Genomic DNA, 18196 nt, shown 5'->3' with positions numbered 1-18196 from the left:
AAAGACAAACTAGTCACCATAGTTTGAAACGAAAAAAGGAACTGTGCCTGGTAATAATAATATTCCCACAAAAACAAGAAGCGAAACTTTCTTTAGAAGATGTATTTATGGCACACACAGCTTCACACTTATATTTAAGCACACGCACACGCACACACACACACACACACACACACACACACACACACACACGACCACAAAGCGTTTCACAGTATAAGTTGCACAGAAGATGTTGGGTAGTGTTTTCAAAAACTCACTTGTTGAAAGATTGTCTCATATGGCTCTTCTCGCTGTTCCCGGGCGGATTCTCCAATCTGATCACAAAAAAAGAAAAGTCAGCGGAGCAGAAAAAACCCGAACATAAATATCATTCAGCTTCAAATATGTGCATCTGCTGAGTCATAAATAATGCTCTTTGTGATAAATGTATTTAGGGCTTGTTTTTCTGCCCTGATGTTTGCAGCTAAACTGAGCTCGTTGCCGGGAGTCAAAACTCTCTTTTGTGTTGCTTCGTTTGGAAAAAAACTTTCCAAAAAGCTGTTTCATACAAATGCCTCCATTATTTAATAACGGCTTTATAAGGGAATAAAAAGCCTTCACAAGCAAGTTTTTTTGCTGAATTATGTTGCAGTTATTTAAATAAGCACCCAGGTGCTTCCTCCATTGTATAAACTAAGTTACGCAATTAATCTGAAGACTGCTGTTTATATTAAGACTCAGCTTGAAGACAAATTACAAAGATGAACTAAAATCTGTTTATCTCGTGAAAATGTAAAGTAGGTGTAAAGTGACCAGTTTCGCAGACTGTTATGTAAACCATTTATCTGCACTTTAGTAGTTAGTACGAAGCTGTGAGGCTCTTAAAGTGGCAACGTCAGTCAGTCGGCCCACCGCTTTGTTCCAGACTGAAATATCTCAGCAACTAAAGGATGGATTGCCATGAAATGTTGTACAGACATGCACACAGCCCACAGGATGATGGATTTTAGTGATTTAAAGACTTTTCATCTAGTGCAGTCAGCCTGTCAATGTTTTTCATTTATCTAGTGAAATATCTCTACAAGATGGATTTACGGCTCCGAGACTTCGTGTAGATCCCTTTTTAAAAAAAATCAAAAACAACAAACTTCATCGTCCTGGATCAGAGATTTGAAAAAAACAAAAACCTCTCCAACCTGTCAGTGAGGATGTCCAGCACTCTGCCCGTGGAGGTGAAGGATCGATAGGTGGAGAGGAAGATGGTGATGAAGGAGGACTCTCCCATAGAAAAGGAGTGGAGGAGGTGGAGCACCAGCTTCTCCTCCGTCCCCGCTTTCACACACTGGGAGCGAGAAACCGCCGGCTGGAGCAAGACAGGAAGGAAAAGAAAGGAAGTTACATGTTACTGCAAATAGGAGGCCCTTTTTTTTTTTTTTTTACTGTGCGTCCAGTCAGTCACACATGACTTACCATGAGACTACTGGGGGTACCATGCTGCTGTTTGACCACCACTGTGTAGATCACTCCATCATCCTGTTCCTCCACCACAGTGGACTGAGTAAAGCAGAGACAAACCACATTAACGGCTGCAAAAGTGTTGCAAAGAATACATGACAATCAAAATAAAATGCTCATTTTTTTTTTTACTCCTAATCTAACCTTGTCCTTTCACTGAATGAAACAGACTTGCAGCAATAAATGGTCTCATTAAAAAGATAGAGGTATTATCTGTTTTAGTAGGGACCCCGTGTCCACGGAAAAGAAAAAGACATAAAATCAAGCTGCTCATTTCTCACGCTACATGGAGCTCTAACGATCCCGTTTTAGCCTCGGGGAAAGTCCCTGACACAGTTACCCTATTCTATACTTGAACTGGCTCACAGGCACATTATCCCATTCATGTTACAATGTGTGCAGCACACTCGGGCCTCACCAGTTCTAGAGGACAGTACCAGGTGGTCTTCATTGGTGAGGGCTCTGCCTGAAGATGGAGAACCAAACAACATCTTATTAGAAAAGAGCGTTGCACCAAATGAGGGAATCAACAGTAAAGCAACACATCGTACACACTCTCTTTAGCTTGTTTCATTTGATGAACCACACAAAACAACGACGCAGAAAGAACGAAAATACGTTATTTTACAACAGAAAGTGAAAAACTTGGAGATAATTTTGGACATCATTTTTGTTTTTTAATCAATCAATCAGGCTCACTTTTCCACATCCACACAAAAAACTTAAACATTCTATAATTAAACATTCTATAATAACAGCAGGCCAAAAAAACCCAAAACAACAACAACAAACTGAGGAAATGATAGCATAAATATCTTCAATTCACGGTGAGGAAACACTAGAGGTAGGACTTGAAATACAAAAAGCCAAACTAAAAAGGTAAAATACAATAAATAATTAGAAATACACATAAATAAAGCTGAATTAAAAGCCAGACTAAAAAGGTAACAGACAGATAAATAAGCAAAGCTCAATAAAGGCCCGGCTCCATAAAGAAGAAGAGAAATGGGTGCTCATTAATAACGAGTGTTGTTTAAAATCAAACCTTTCAGCGGCCTTAAAACCACTTGAACCGCTTGCGGAGAAGTCCAATCAATGAATACGAGTTTGTCTTGGCAGCATTAGTTGCTCGGTCTTATCAACAGCAACATATTGCCACACACGGTTGTGGGATAGCAGGATCCTTGCAGCCCAAGTCATATCGCAGACAGCAGATGACTCATAGCACTTTAATAGTAAGAAGAAGTGTGAGCCGTACAGCGGCACTGCAGAGAACATTTGAATAATGTCAAGACAGCCACACAGATAAGAGCGACAAAAGTGCTTAAGGCACACATTTCGTATGTCTTTAAAGCCCAGTGCTAGTTAATATATGAACTCAAGTGCTGTAGTTAAGTACTTTCCATTCTATACAACTTTATATTTCTACTTCACTACAATTCAGAGGCAACTATTGTACTTTTTACTAATTAGTTACTTTAAAGACTTTAAAATTAGCACATAATAGGTTTATAATGTACAACATTTAGTTCAAGAGTAAACCAGTGGTCCCTAAAGCTGTATGGCTGGTAACCTCTTACAAAACAAACAACAGTGTGTAGTTGAGGCCTGTTGTCATGTTTCAGACGTGTATGAGTTGTTCTACCAGAGACATTCAGTATCGTTTGAGACCTAAAGAGGTGAAATTATGCAAAAGAAAAGATAGAAATCCCAAATTTCTGTCGGAGAATTGTGTTTTTACTTATTTCCTCTCCGAGTAATCGCCTCATGACCCCTCAGATTTATCTTGTGTCCCTTTGTGAACCACTGAAATAAGCGACCTAACGGTATATAAACTAGTTTAAACAATCTCCAACTCAACCAGCTACAACAGCAGAATAATGCTTACATATTGATGCATATTTTAAAAAATGTTGAAGCTTCAGAAACTCTGTATTTAGTGTTTCTCAGCTGAGATGGGCATGTTTTACTCATACAAACAAATATTTACATTAATATTAATAACTCAGATCTACCTGTTGTCTTGTGTTAGTTATCACAGTAACCAATGTCAGTGCGAGAGTCTTGTGTTGTGAATTGTCGGTCGTGGGTGGGGCTGAGCCTTTTGTTTACATCCAAATCTCAATGATACAAGTTAGTAACACATCGATACGATATCACTTTACTCTTGCCCCCATGACACTGACGCTTTCGCAAACTGTGACTTTTTCCGTCATAAAAAATGCATGAGCAACACACCGTGTGAATTCACCCGGGCTGGCAGAATCTCCAGGTAATGTGGGACACGGTTTGTTTTGATCTACAAAAAACATGAGCGACACCTTGGAAACAAGGCAAATACAACCCCAAAAACACAACATCTTATATATTTATTCTAAAAGATAAACTAATAACATGCCTTGTATTGTCATTGATTTTGCATGTGCTGACTTGTGAGCTTTTTCATATGCAAATTCAAAGTCACATACGAGCCAAGAAACAGATTCATACGAACAGTAAAAGGGCCTGAATTCTGCTCTCCCCTCTGATCGACCCGTGATGTAATTAAGCTGCAATAAGCATTATGTTAGCCTCTATTAGCCTCTTTTCAAATTACCATGGCCTGACTTGATCGAAGGTCAACGCTCCAAGCGGGCGCTTCTTGCATTCAAAGCGGATCCTGCTGCCCTGAATTGTCTGTGCATCAAACCTGTTATTCTACCTGGCATCTCAGCTTGCGTCTACGCAAATCTGTATGCAACTCTATCTTTCCCATGAAATCCCCCCCGAGCACACGCACACACAAAAAGAAGGGGAAAAAAAAATGGTCACGCAAGTTACCTTTCTCACTGCAAGTCCAGACAGGTAGCAATCCCTAAACTTCCTGGAAATCTTCGAGATTACGGTCGCATTTTCTCCATTGTCTCTCATCTGTTGCTCCCTCTTTTCTCTCTCTCCCTCTCTTTCTATACTTGACCGACGGTTGTTTCCCTCTGTTGACCTAGATCTGTGTGTTTATCTCTTCACTGTTTGCCTCTCAACGTCTTCTGGCTCTATATCACAAAGACAAACCTGAAGCAGGAGCTAAGTCCGGCCCCCGCGAGCATGCATCACCTGGGCACACCCATTATACACACACACACATACACACACACACACACACTCACACACACACACTCTCACACACACATATGTTGGTGTAGATAGCACAACACTCATTTTCAGTGAGTTGCTTTTTACACAGTCAGATGCAGCTCACACAAATGCAGACCTTCGTCAGTAGACACATGCATGGGCACTTGCCTGCACATGCACACACACACACACACACATGCATGTACACACACACACACGCACACACACACACACACACACACACACACACACACACACACACACACACACACACACACACACACACACACTGAGACAAAGCCCTGAAGCTATTTCGAGAACAATACCCCCTCTCTTTAAATCTCTCCCCTCCTCTCTCTCTCTCTCTCTCTCTCTCTCTCTCTCTCTCTCTCTCTCTCTCTCTCTCTCTCTCTCTCTCTCTCTCTCTCTCTCTCTCTCTTTGTCTTTCTAGATAGCCTTCCCCTACAGATAAACCCGTTTGACAGAGTATCCTGTTCAATACAACATTTCAGTAAAACAACAACTGACTGAGCGGGGCCGCCATCGAATTACAGATAGATCGTTGGACCGCCTTCATACTGTAGTTTTCACTCCAAAAGCCTGACATGCTGTTTGAGCAGTAAGAGGCCTGTATTCTTGTAACGAGAAGTAATAAATGTTCAGACGGCCTCTGAACCAGGAAGCAAGCTGTGTGTATTTAAGGGGCTAATGACATCGCAGAGTGAAGCCATGTTAACTAAGTGGAGACTGTCAAAGCTGTGTGTGTGTGTGTGTGGAGGGTAGTTAGCTTATTAGTGTGTCAGCTAACATAATATAGTATCCAGCAGACACACATTAGCTTAGCATTAGCATTCTTTTGGAGTTATGTTTTTGTCTACCTGGTTACATTAAGTCTAATATTTACTCTCATTTCAGCTCTGTTTTTGTCTACGCTAACGCTAACCGCTAACTATGTTCACCAGCTAGTCGATAACTTCATCTGTCTGTATTGTAGTGCGGCTGTTGAAGAGTTTTTGTCTGCTAAAACCTACAAGGGAAACAAGGATCATGAAAACATGGGACGTCTAAAACAGCAAAGTTGCTAAAACTAAAGTAATGAGCTAAAAGATGCTAAAATGCTCGGTGGAGCTGAAAGGAAGTTGGGTGATAATTCTCTGCAGGTTTGTCACTACGAGCGTCACCTTTCACATTACATGTTGTCGTTCGACCCATTGCTCATATAAAAATATAGATTAGTGCAGCTTCAACAGACCCTTTTCACAGCAGCCATTTTCACATGTCATAGCAGGGTAAACACAAGTGTCATTGATCAAATTAATGATGGTCCGATTCTAATTAGTGTGTCACAGTCAGTCCAGTGAGGCAGCAGGCACAATACCAGGACCCTGACCCACTTAAATGGAACAGGGTCATAATTAATGGTATTGATTACACCTGTGTTTGTCCTGCAGTGACATGTCAAAATGGCTGCTGTGAAAAGAGTCTATAGAGTGCTGCAGGGATGACGTGTTTTTGTAGCCCAGCCCCAGATGTTAGCATCGCATCGGTTCCCTCAACAAAAAGCCAATGGGATTTTTCCATTGGACGACAAAAAAAAAAGAAAATCCACCAGAGGGGGGTTTACTGACATTTTATATCATAGTACAAAACTTTTAAATCACTTCAGTTTGTGTTAACCACGGACCTTATTTCAGGCAGCTAACCAAAAACCCGTTGACTTTGAGAAAAGGGAACCGTAAGTACAAAAATGCTTATTTCTGGGTCAGTCCTGCAGCACTTTATTTTTTTCTAAGTTCAGCTCCCCCACATGAATAGATGCTTACAGAAACTGTAACATTTGGACGAGAGTGTTTCCAGAAAAAACAAAAGTGTAAAAAATATGGACAAAAACTATATACTATGTCTAAAAATCATCAAAGAAAGATGTCTGAAAAACTACTCCACAGGCAGTGTGTGGCATCATAAGTCTGCTACTGAACATTAGTTATCCTAAAAAGCCAGACTATACGCAAAGTAAACAGTATTAATTATGACTTAAAACATTTACAAAGTCTGACACCACCTATCATTAGGCGGTGAATAAAGAAATTAGGTTTAATGCTGAAAATGCTAATTTAACATTGGCTACTTCGCAAAAACACATCTTTAGTGCAACTAATGACAACACAACAGTGCCCAAAAACATTCAAAATGGTGTCAATATATGCTTTTGATGTGGTTGTTTTTTTGACTTTATTTAAAGTAACTGATGACTGTAAACCTGAATTGTATGGACCAAAGAGTAGACCGACCGAGGACGGGGAGGAGGTGGACAATCACTACACATTGCACCTTTAAAGCGCTCACTGATCATCTGGCCTTTAGCACTTCATCACAGACACGAATAAAACTCTCCCTCTGCTCTGTTTCCTTATTCCAGACAGAGCTGGTATATTGAGATACTCCAGATAAAAGTATATTCCCTTGAGTTTTCCTTCTGAAACCAGGCTGAATCTGGGTCAGAGGTACCAGCCTTTTTCTGTGTCATAGATGAGTGTGTAATTTGGAGTTCAGCTGCCTCATAGGCTGGTGGATAAGCATCATGATTATAGGCCACTGTGGTGGGTGGCACGAGTTGATAGACGGTACATAAAAAAGGACCCTGCAGCTGTTATTTTGCTATTTTTCAAGTTCTATTTATTGTTTTTTATAAGTTGATTTTGTCCCATATACCATTGTTGTTGCTATATGTGACACTTTGTTTATGTTCTTTTCAAAGATGGGATCTTCTCTCAGGACCTTCAGCTCTCCTTTTTCATAAAGTCCCCCCCCCCCCCCCGCTGCATGCAGGAAGTACATAATGAGTGTAGACAAACACAGGAAGCAGGACATGCTGTTGTGTTGCGAAGCTATTTTTCTTCCTCTCTCCTTCCATCACAAGCCGAAGGCTGTGTCAACCTCTCCTCTTGAACAACTACGTCAGCTATTGGACGGCACCAGAGAAGCAGGAAGCCGACTCTCCATTTTCGCCCCCTCCGCTCTCAAAAAACAACCAGTTCCAACCTTTTTCCTTAAATAAATCCATATCGCCGGGCTTCAGCTTTGCAGAGAAGCTTTGACTTTGAACAAATACACACACCGTTACAACCCTACACAAGTCTTTCCACAGAACAGGGGGTCATGAATACATCTTCTGAAGCTTTTTGTTAAAGATAACCATTGTTTTGTTTTTTGAGTGGTCCACAGCCCCGACCCCTTCCTTCCTATCTTTCTCCCTGCTCCTCTTCTCACGCTTTCATCTATGTATCCCTCGGTGCCCGTTATCTACTCTCTTTTAAGTAAGACTCTGGGGCATTCAGGTCAAAGCTGTTCTATTCCCCTTAAAGGAAGAAAATCCTTCCTTGGATGTGATTACGCTGATAGATATCATCAGTCTGTGATGTTCTGCAAGTTAATTTGTTGGGAATAGTTGGCTTTTTCAGTGTGCACACTTTGCCTTGACCTGTCTCCTCTGATTCACTTCAGTGAGAGGTTTCCACTAAAATGTCGAGATAACAGGTGTTAACTTGTTAGTCGAAAGTGGGTTTATGGGTACATACAGTAGTTAACTAGCCAGCCAGCATCTGTGGAAACCCAAACATCACACCCACACATGAACAGTATTCCAAAACCATAGGCATTCATTTGCTGTTATAACCATCTCTACTCTTCTTGTCTCATGATTTCCACCAGATATTGGAACCTGGCTGCAGGGATTTGCGCCCATTCAGAACATTAGTGTCACTGATGTTGGGCGATAAAGCCTGGCTCAAGGCGCCAGTGTACTCAATAGCTTGAGAAACCTCCTCGTAATAAACCTTTTCCAATGTCACAATTAAGGGGCCAACCTGTTCTCACCCCCAATGAGTGAAATACCTTTCAGCTTGGTCAGTTCTCCTCGATGCACAGAGGAACTCTTTAGCGTGCGTACGCAACGTACCCGGCGGGCAAATAACTCCAGTCTTTATTGAAAGCTCAGAGCAACTAAAATACGATAGTAATTGTGAAATAGTCCATGCAGGGCCGGCAGGAGGGTTCAAACAAACGCAGGACTTTCTAGCAGGAAACCGCTGTTCGTGTCTCGTGTGAAAATAAAATAAAAGTCAATAGTTAGTCACAGGAGTCATTTGTCCCTCACTGGTCGAAGTGAGTCGTTCAAGTTAACGTCAACCTACACCTAACTTCCTGTGAATACGGAAGTTTAGTAACTGACGCGTCCAAAACTGACTCTAGAAGGTTACATAGAGCGTTATAATTTAAGAGCCACTGATCAAGCTGTGGTATTTGACACTTTTGGGCTGTGAATGTGTTGAGGGGGCTGTTTCAATTTCTGTAACTCACCGAAACCGACAATCCGACCTTCTTACCTTGAACTTTCGTCACAAGCTCATTGGTTCATTCTTGACACAACTATTTCTATCACTTTAAATGTGTGCAACCAAGTAAAACGCGATGAAAGACTTCCAGGAAAGACGGTTTAAAGATGGGCTCCGTTATTCCCCTTTTGAAATGATAGCACGTCTCCCTCCTCTCAAGGCCAGCTCTTCACCGAGCCTTCAAGCGTGACCGTTCGAAATAACACTTTCACCTTCCAACATGGTCAAACAACACATTTCACAAACTAGTTATTTTCTAGCACAACCTGCATCCTCACAGTCGGTGCTCCGGATAATTGGATGGGGTTGAGGTCAGGGTTTTGTGCAGGCCAGTCAAATGCTTCCCCATCAAAATGGGAAAAAAACATTTCTTCATTGACCTGGCTTTGTGCGGGGGGTCATTGCCATTATAAAACAGGTAAGGATCTTTTTTGAACTGCTGCCACAGTATGGAAGCAAACTCTTATCTAAGTCATTGTATGCTGTCATATTCAGATTTACCATCGTTGAAATCAGTGAATCATACAAATGGACTCTTTTCATGAAATATGAGCCCACTGAAGGAATAATTTCACAACAGCTGGGCCTCTTGTAGCTGTATTTGCATTCTGGTCTATTGAGGCTGTATAGAAATGTTTTCCTGCCTTCTCTGTGATGAATTTCTTGCAGTGAGTTAAGAGAAAATAATTACTTAATAACAGCTATTACATCTTTTATAAATGCATTACAAATATTATGTTCTTTGAAATCTTTACGCACCTTTAGTAGCAGAAAAATACACCACAGAGTAAGAAAAAATGCAAAGAAAATCACATCAATATCCATTATCTGTATTAATCGTACATGTTTCAGGCTTGACTTTCACCTCAATCAATTAAACTCAACCTGAAAACAAACGTGGTTTCTTTCACCCAGAAGCTTCGTTGTTCACTCGACGGTTTCACTTCATGCATTCTGACTCACACGTCCAAGTTTCCCTCATTAAAGAATCAGCAAGTGGCCGTATTGGATTCCACTAGACAGACTGTCCTTGGAGACGGCCTGTGATACTGGATACTGTTTATGGACAGAGCAGGTGTACACCACATCGACCGGCCAAACCGCACCATAAATAATTGAATGCGAGGTCCAGCTGCCACCACGTGAGCACGGAGGAAGTCGGCTCATTCGGAGAGAGAGAGTCAGCGCGACTTCATTTTTAGCTGTTTCTTGTAAAGCAAAACCAAAAAAGCCATCAGCAGGTCATGTGTGGTCGGGGCAAAAGGGTTGGTCAGTAGGTCATCATGACCCAGGAAACATGTTTTATTACTATTTATCGCTATTGTTGAGGTTTAACTTTTTGTCCAAGAGAGAAATAATCCTGCCCTCATGTGTAGATATATCAAAAAATAAGACTGAATACTTCTACGACTCCTCAAAACAACACTCCAACTGTGTGTGAAGTTCAACCATGTGAGGAGCTTCTGATATGAATCAACGAACCTCACTATCAAGTCACTAAACATTAACAGAGGTGAAAGACCGTGGGAAATCCACGTGTACCATGAACCTTTTAACTTCCTCAGCTTTAGTTCAACCTAAGTCCATATTACAGATGTGATCCTGGACTCAATGCATTTCAGTGACAAACTGTTGAGAAGTTTATCTTTAAAAATACATTACATTTAAACAAGACTCAGGGCTCTACGGCAATGCTGAGCCCATGGATGAGAACTGGATACAGCCTTGAAGGTGGCGCCCCGTTCATTCCTATGAAAGTTGGTCAGTTCTGCATAAAGCAAATACAGTTTGACTTCCGAGTATAAAATACAAAGATCCTCCGGCGATCTTCCACATACATTGGGCCCATAGAGCGAGCGCACTAGCGTTTCCTTTAAGTTTGCCTCCAGGCTGCTCGCTTGACCACTAGTGCATTTTACAACTTTTAGGACCTAATGATTGAAATAACAGATACTTAAGAAAGGTGATTGACCTCAATATAAATTATCCGCTGAGCTACTGACGTCTCTTTCCCAGTGTTAGTATTTTTAGTTCCTTACTGGTGGCACTTGGTGACAGTGGTGCTTTGAGCTAAATGCTAACATTAACATGCTAACATGCTTACAGTGACAATGCAAACACCCTGATGCTAAGCAGGTGTAATGTTTACCATGTTCACTATCTTAGTTTAGCACGTTAGCATGCTAACATTTGCCAATTAGCACTGAACATAGAGTTCAGCCAAAGTTGATGGGATTGTGATTAGTTTGGCAGATATTTGGTCATAAAACAAAGTAGAAAGAGGAATTCATTCAGTTTATGGAAAATAATTTAGGCGGCCCTGGTGGAAAAGCACGAAACCAAAACACACTCTCTTTCTGTCTGTATGACACTGACTTCATTTCCTCAGGGTTTTTTTCTGGAAACCAGCCGACCGCATCTGCTGTTTATTTAAGAAACTGGTAGCTGAGCTCAGCTCTGTCCTATTAGCTGTTAGCTGTGTCGATCAGGAGCGTCGTGACAAACGAAGAGTTCTCCTAATCCCCTCTCGGCTCCGCCAACATCGCTTTATTGTTTGAACACAAGGAAAAAAAACTAATAAAAGTGTGCAGCACACCCTGAAGACTTTACAGAACAACAGCCAAGAGAAATCAACTTCATATCACTCTCTGCATCGCGCGCAAGTGACAAAATGACGGATGTGTTTCAATGAGGCGAAAGGAGAAACACTCACCTGTGAAGTTTCCAATTCGTCAACGCCGCTCCCCCTCCGTGATTGGCTGCTCGGGGTGTCAGGCTGTAAGGGCCGGTAGCCAATGAGAGGCACGTCGCTTGACTCCACCCCCGGCAGGTCATAGCCACCTGTTCTCGTGTGCATGTTACGGGGGAGCATGGTGCCAGCTGCAACGGACAGGGAGGACATTGTTTTGAGACTTTGTTGGTATTAGATAAGTGACATGTTCATTAAGTAAGCTTATTATACTGTGTACTATAAGTAAGAACAGGAGAGCACTGGCTTCCTGTCTGTTAAAATCATACATTTAAAATGACTATTTGTCTGTAACTCACTGGTTTAGGTACCAGAATATATGTTTGATGTGCTGCTACTGTACATTATGAGCCACCGGGTCAAAATCTAAACATGGAGAGCTTCTGTTTTTATAGCACTCCATACCTGTAACTATTACATCACAGCTAATTATAATCTTCTATTTTATTAGACTCTTCCATGAGTGCTATTTATGTCTTCTTATATCACCCATTGTCTGATTTATATCTAGTCTTCAGGGATAGGTCTGTCTTAAACCAACAATCAGGTGCCCAAATGAACATTGAAACCGGTTTCGCTTGCTATAATCATACCTCTTGTTCACTGTGACAATAAAGAGATCCCTCTCAATGCCAGTGATGGTGGATGAAATCCACAGGCCTCGTTCTGTGCAATATTGTGTTCAAAAGTTTATCTGAAGCTGATATGCTGAATGTCTTTTATGTAAAGCACTTTGAATCGCCTTGTTGTTGAAAGGTACTGTATGAATCAACTCATCCTAGTGGACACACTTTTAAACTTTGAGAAGTAGATACCGTGAACGGACTGAACTTCTTTTGATCACGTTACAGCCTAATTAGAACAAAAATACATGCCAATAAATGTATTGCTGGGTGCGATTCAATGCAAGAGTTTGACTTGTTAAAAAACAACACAGTGACCTTTGAGGTGCAGGTTCCCAGACATGTTTAAATGAAAGTAACACACTACTGTAAGTTAATGGCAGCTTGAAGGCCATTTCGCGGTCAATTTGTTTAACACATTCGTTGTGCTCCACCGCAGGTCAGGATTTGCATTGAAACCCCTCCTTCCATTTCCCTTTCCCTGCTTTGGTATTTGGCTTGCCATGAAGATAGACATCTAGTAAACACTGTGGCAGGAAGAGAGGCGCAGGAGAGAGAGAGAGAGAGAGATGGGGAGGTTGATACAAGCGCTATGGAGATGAGCTCCATGGATTCTCACACTCCCATGTGCAGGTAGTGCATTAGGCTATTTTTTTCCCCACTTTTCTTGCTAGCAAACCGTGCAGAATGGCCGTCAGGTGGCTGCTGTGACTGGAAGGCCACAGAATCAATCCCCTAAAGAGCCTGCCGCTGACGGTTCCAACCTCGGTGAAAATTTCCTTCGAGGACCCCCTGTCGACTCTCACAGCACCGGCTGAGAAAGAGCAGGGGCTGTAAAAGCCCTCAAATGACATATGAAAATGTGCTGGCACACCCCAACTTTCCTTTGTGCTTTTGTCTTGGACTCCTGCAGCTCTGTAGCATTGGCGCAACATTTGCATACCCTCATTTATTATAATTTGGTGACTTGGCTCATTATAATCTCGCCTAAAGAAACCAGTTTGCAGTCTGCACGAGAGAGAAGAAGACACGTGCAGGCCTGCAGGGAAAACAAGTTATAAACAGTGCAGCTTATGCTCTGACCAAACGGCCATGCAGAGGTCTGAATGCCTGCTATTCACTGGCTCTGACCAAAGCAAACATATGACTGAGGTGTACACACACACACTGCACAGCTGTAACTAGGTTACAGTCAAGGCACACCCCATAATGCTCTTTCTTCTGCTCAATAAATGCTGCCATAGGGTGGTGCTAAAGTTATGCACAGTCCCAATGATAGCTTCTGAAACAATGTAAATAATGACGATGATGATGATTATGAAGCCCGACAGTGAGAGAGGCTGTAGAAGTTTGTGCGGGACGACACTCTGCTATAGAGTGACAAATGGGGACATTTGCTTCCTACATGAGTCACTCAGTGACACGAAGGCCGTGGAAATGTTTAAAAAAAAAAAAAAAAAACAGGCGATAAAATGAACCAAATAGAGGAAGAGAAATGAGGGAAGCTCTGTGGTAATTCAACTTACTTATAGCGAAGTATCATCCGCAAGATGTGGGTTATCCAACTGTGGTCGGCTGGTTTCGGGCAGCATCGGGGTGACCGCTGGTTGCTGCTGGATCAGCTGAGAGTCGCGCCCATCTGTACCACCGACACCGTCAACTACGACGAGAGAGTGTCCGTCCACCCTCTCTCTCTCTCTCTCTCTCTCTCTCTCTCTCTCTCTCTCTCTCTCTCTCTCTCTCTCTCTCTCTCTCTATCCGGTGTCCCCGCACCGCTCCTCTGACCAGCCTTCAGCAGCTGATAGCGCACTTTGGCCCAAGCCGCAAACTCCCTCCTCCTCTTCCTCCCCTCTCCTCCTCCCTTCTCTCTCTCTCTCTCTCTCTCTCTCTCTCTCTCTCTCTCTCTCTCTCTCTCTCTCTCTCTCTCTCTCTCTGACGTCGCAGTTCCTGTATGTTGTACACTCAGCGCTTTGGCAACAGCTCTCCGGTGTGGTAGCTACACGGTGTGATACAGCACACCGGCTCCAGTGCGACGCCCCTCCGGGTAAATGTGACTTCGGGGACGGAAGAGGGAGACATTCCCAGCGCAGACGCGTTTCCGCACGATTGGCATGCGCGCACGTACACGCAGACAGTCCGCGCGCTTTTCTGTGACATCTTAACCTCACCTCAGCAATTCTTAAATGTGACATAACTATATGTCCAAGAACCCAGAGGTTAACTTCATGACTTTTGAATACAGAGTATTACCATTTCAACAAACATTTTTTTAAAATATATATTGGAAGTATAATAACTACCTGAGCACAGCAATGAGTTGCTCTCCCTGCATGTGCAGTAATCCAAGTTGCTCTGATTTGTTTAAGGCCTTCTTATATGCAGTCTAAATGTATGGTTTAATGTTACATTGCAGGCTTGTGCGCCAAGGTAGCAACCACCCTGTCAGGTAAACACTGTTAGCTCTGTCAGCACCGTTTGCAGTCCTTTGCACTGTTCCTGCTGTTAGCACCGTTAGCATCTAGCAGCTGGCTCCTTGTTGAGAAACATGTGGAGGGAATAAATGTGCTCTGATAAACCTTTCTTAAAGGAATAGTGTGCAACCTTTAGAGGGATTACATGGTAGAAATTGAATAAATTATGCATAACTATGTTTTATAATGACCTGAAACTAAGAATTGATATGCTATTGTTATCTTACAAAAAGCAGTTTATAGCTACTCCTCTTCCACGGAATCCCCCATATTGCACCGTCATGTTTCTGCATTTTTACATTAACTATATAGGGATGGGTACCGAAACTCAGTATTAAACAGGCACCAGTGCTAAATTATTAAAGACAATTACTGGTATTTGTACGTCAGTTGTAATCCTGTAATTTAATATGTTAATCTGAAATGTGCCATTCTGCATAATGATCAGAGAACTTTAACTCATCTTTATTTATATGCTCATACTTATGTACTTTTACCCAAGATTTTGATTGCAGGACTTTTACACCGTGGTATTACTACATTTTCTTAAGTAAAAGGTCCGACTGCTTCTTCCATCACTGCATACCGAGCCTTATCCTAATTCTAACCCTAAACTCAAGGCATCAAGTATTTCCACTTTATAATCCTCCTCAACTACACTTGAGATGCAAGTATTGCACTTTTTATACTCCTCTACATTTATTTTTTTCAGCTATAACGTAATCCCAAATGACTTTGCAAAATAGCCTTTCTGCACAAAAAGGGTGAGCATGGCTCATTGTTATAGATTAAATTACCCAACAATGTTTATATGTATATATTAAAAAAGTTACATTTAGCTCTGTCTTGACCAACTACAACTGTAAAATGCAGTTTAAACAGTAAAGGCACCATTGAAAAATCCATGGAAGAATCCATTATACTGCATAATGAGCACTTTTACTTACTTGTAAGACAATAATGCATGCAGGACTTTAACTTACTTTAAAAGAAGTAAAGTACCTGAATACTTATTCCACCACTGACATCAAATTAACCTTACTGCCCCACCCACCCACCCAAAGAGATGATCACCTTGTAAAAATGTTATCCCCTGGGCTGTAAAACTCTCCAGCTTTACAAGGACATAAAATCAAAGTGTAGTGTGTGTGTGAGTGTCTGTGTGTGTGTGTGTGTGTGTGTGTGTATGTGTGCAGGCATGCGCCTCCGAGTCTTATGACATCTCATGACACTAATCCGGACAGTATCATGCTTAACTTTCCTAATGATCTTTGATTAATTGGCTGATGCTCTCACTGCCACGTCACAGGACTGGCTTGTTGTTGTTGTTGTTGTTGTTGTTGTCTACCTCAACTGTTGGGCCATTATGAGTGGGACTGACTGCAACCATAAGACCAACCAAGGCCATGCACATTATGGACAGTTGAAACTGTGTTTCACTGACAAAACAAAGAGGAAAAATGACCAGAAACAACACAGAGACACAATAGATGACACATACATGCTATAATGTATACAAATCACATTATTTCCAATTGATACCATGCTGGTTTTAGAACCGTTCAGGCTCGGGGCTCTTTAAAGCCAAGCGATGCCAAAAGCTCATGACCTCTCATCACATTGCATGAGCTGCAGTTCAACCAAAGAGTAATGTTGTATTCCTTTCATTTTAGTAGTTTTTAAGAATCCTGAGGAGGTACAATTTCACAGCATTTCAAGACAAAACATGTCGTGAGGCTCTTAGCACGTCCTGCCCAGTAGTGGAAAAAGTATACTCCGATCTTACTGTGAGTAAAAGTGGCAATACCGGAATTTAAATAGGTTTTAGCATCAAAGTGTAGTTAAAGTACCAAAAGTGAAAGTACTTATTATGCTGAATGGCTCATTTTAGAATAATATGTATTATAACATTGCATTATAATCAGTGATTTCATGTGTTTAATGTTGCAGCTAAAATGTGGTGCCCATTTGATTTACTTTAGATACTGCTCTGTAGTATAAACCATAATAATACATCATTTATTGGTTTTATTTCTTGTATTAAGAATATTAATCTGCAATGTAACTGGTAACTAATGCTGTCAACTATAAGTAGTGGAGTAGAAGTATAGAAGAAAATGGAAATACTTCAGTAAAGTACAAGTACCTCACAATTGTACTTCAGTACAGTACTTGAATATATGTACTCAGCTACATTCCCTCACTGGTCCTGACCTCCAGGTTGGGTCCTCCTGTCTTATCTCATCATATCGTCCGGTCCCTTCAGTCTCAACTCAATGACCCTGAACATCTCTCAGACTGAAGTGCAGGACGTTGTCCTTGTATTTGCTCGCCACCTAGTGGTAACAGTTGGAAATTGGCACTCCACCACTTGTTAATCTGCCAGAGGCCATTTTGAACCGCACGGCGGTGTTGCCACACGCTTGGCTGGTGTGAGTAATGTGTAAGACATCAATAAACAAGAAAAGACACACAAATAAACAAACAAAACCTTGGCTTGGATACATGCACCTATAACCAAAACGTGTTATTCTCCCAAAGCAACTTAACTGTGAGTATAATCTACTGTAGCCTTAATTGAGCATTGTTATAATTTAACAACGTGTCTGTGACTCTATTAAAGCAGTTTGGGCCTCTTGTTTGCCTTTGTTTCGAAACAGTAAATATGTTTTCTGACATTTAATATAAATTCAGCAATGAGCATGTTTGGTTTATGACTGGACTGGGAATAGCAGTCTGCATTGATTGTGGCAAATATCTTTAAGACTTGAGCCGGTGTAACCAGTTCCATCATTTGTTTTGTGTGAACAATATTTTCCATCACACGTTAAATGACATCCCGGATGTCTTGTGAGAGGAGATGACCCTCTGGGTGTCACATCTGTCCTGCAGATGTGGGAGCCTATATTTGTCCAGTTCGGAGCACAGCGTACTGGAGAGCTTATTCGAAATTTAAAATGGCATCATTTGCTGAAAGAAAAACGAATGAGGAAGAAAAATTCCATGTAAGAATGTATGTGATGCATATGAGTGAGATCATTATACCTGCAAGTCTGCTGTGATATTATAAGTGGCATTCTAAACCTGACTCAGAAGAGTTGGTATACTGTTCAATCACTCTTTTAATTTCCCCTTTAATAAAGACAGCAAACACACCACTTTAATTCCTTTTAGTTTGATATAAAACGGAGGCTTATAATTTATATTGGCAGAGACAAGCTCAAGTGTTCGGCGCTGCTTGCTCGGGCATCTCAGTTTAAAAACTTTCCCCCTCGGGTTTCCTAAACTCTGCTGGTCCCTCTTGTTCGAGCCCAATTAATGAGGCGGCTAAACTCATTAATTGGCCACTTA

At 41.5% G+C, this 18196-nt stretch overlaps 1 protein-coding gene across 3 annotated transcripts in view; it reads right to left on the bottom strand.

Annotated features, from left to right (window-relative positions):
• The window catches only part of rgl2 (ral guanine nucleotide dissociation stimulator-like 2), a 28302-nt gene extending 14085 nt beyond the window's left edge, over positions 1 to 14217 (bottom strand). Inside the window, exons 1-6 of one of the 3 annotated variants that reach the window (XM_079165194.1) lie at positions 13901 to 14217; positions 11716 to 11882; positions 1913 to 1960; positions 1450 to 1533; positions 1176 to 1342; positions 258 to 314 (exon numbers count right to left, since the gene is read on the bottom strand). In XM_079165194.1, the coding sequence (XP_079021320.1) occupies positions 258 to 314; positions 1176 to 1342; positions 1450 to 1533; positions 1913 to 1960; positions 11716 to 11874 (515 nt within the window). In that variant the 5' untranslated portion in view covers positions 11875 to 11882; positions 13901 to 14217. Of the gene's footprint in view, positions 1 to 257; positions 315 to 1175; positions 1343 to 1449; positions 1534 to 1912; positions 1961 to 2539; positions 2641 to 4314; positions 4528 to 11715; positions 11883 to 13900 lie in introns of those variants that run through there. The other 2 variants (XM_079165192.1, XM_079165193.1) reach the window with 2 other exon arrangements.
• Positions 14218 to 18196: the final 3979 nt, after the last annotated feature.

Source organism: Pholis gunnellus, assembly GCF_910591455.1.
Source record: "Pholis gunnellus genome assembly, chromosome: 8".
Classification (NCBI taxonomy): Eukaryota; Metazoa; Chordata; class Actinopteri; order Perciformes; family Pholidae; genus Pholis; species Pholis gunnellus.
This window is presented reverse-complemented; position numbering and strand designations above follow the sequence as displayed.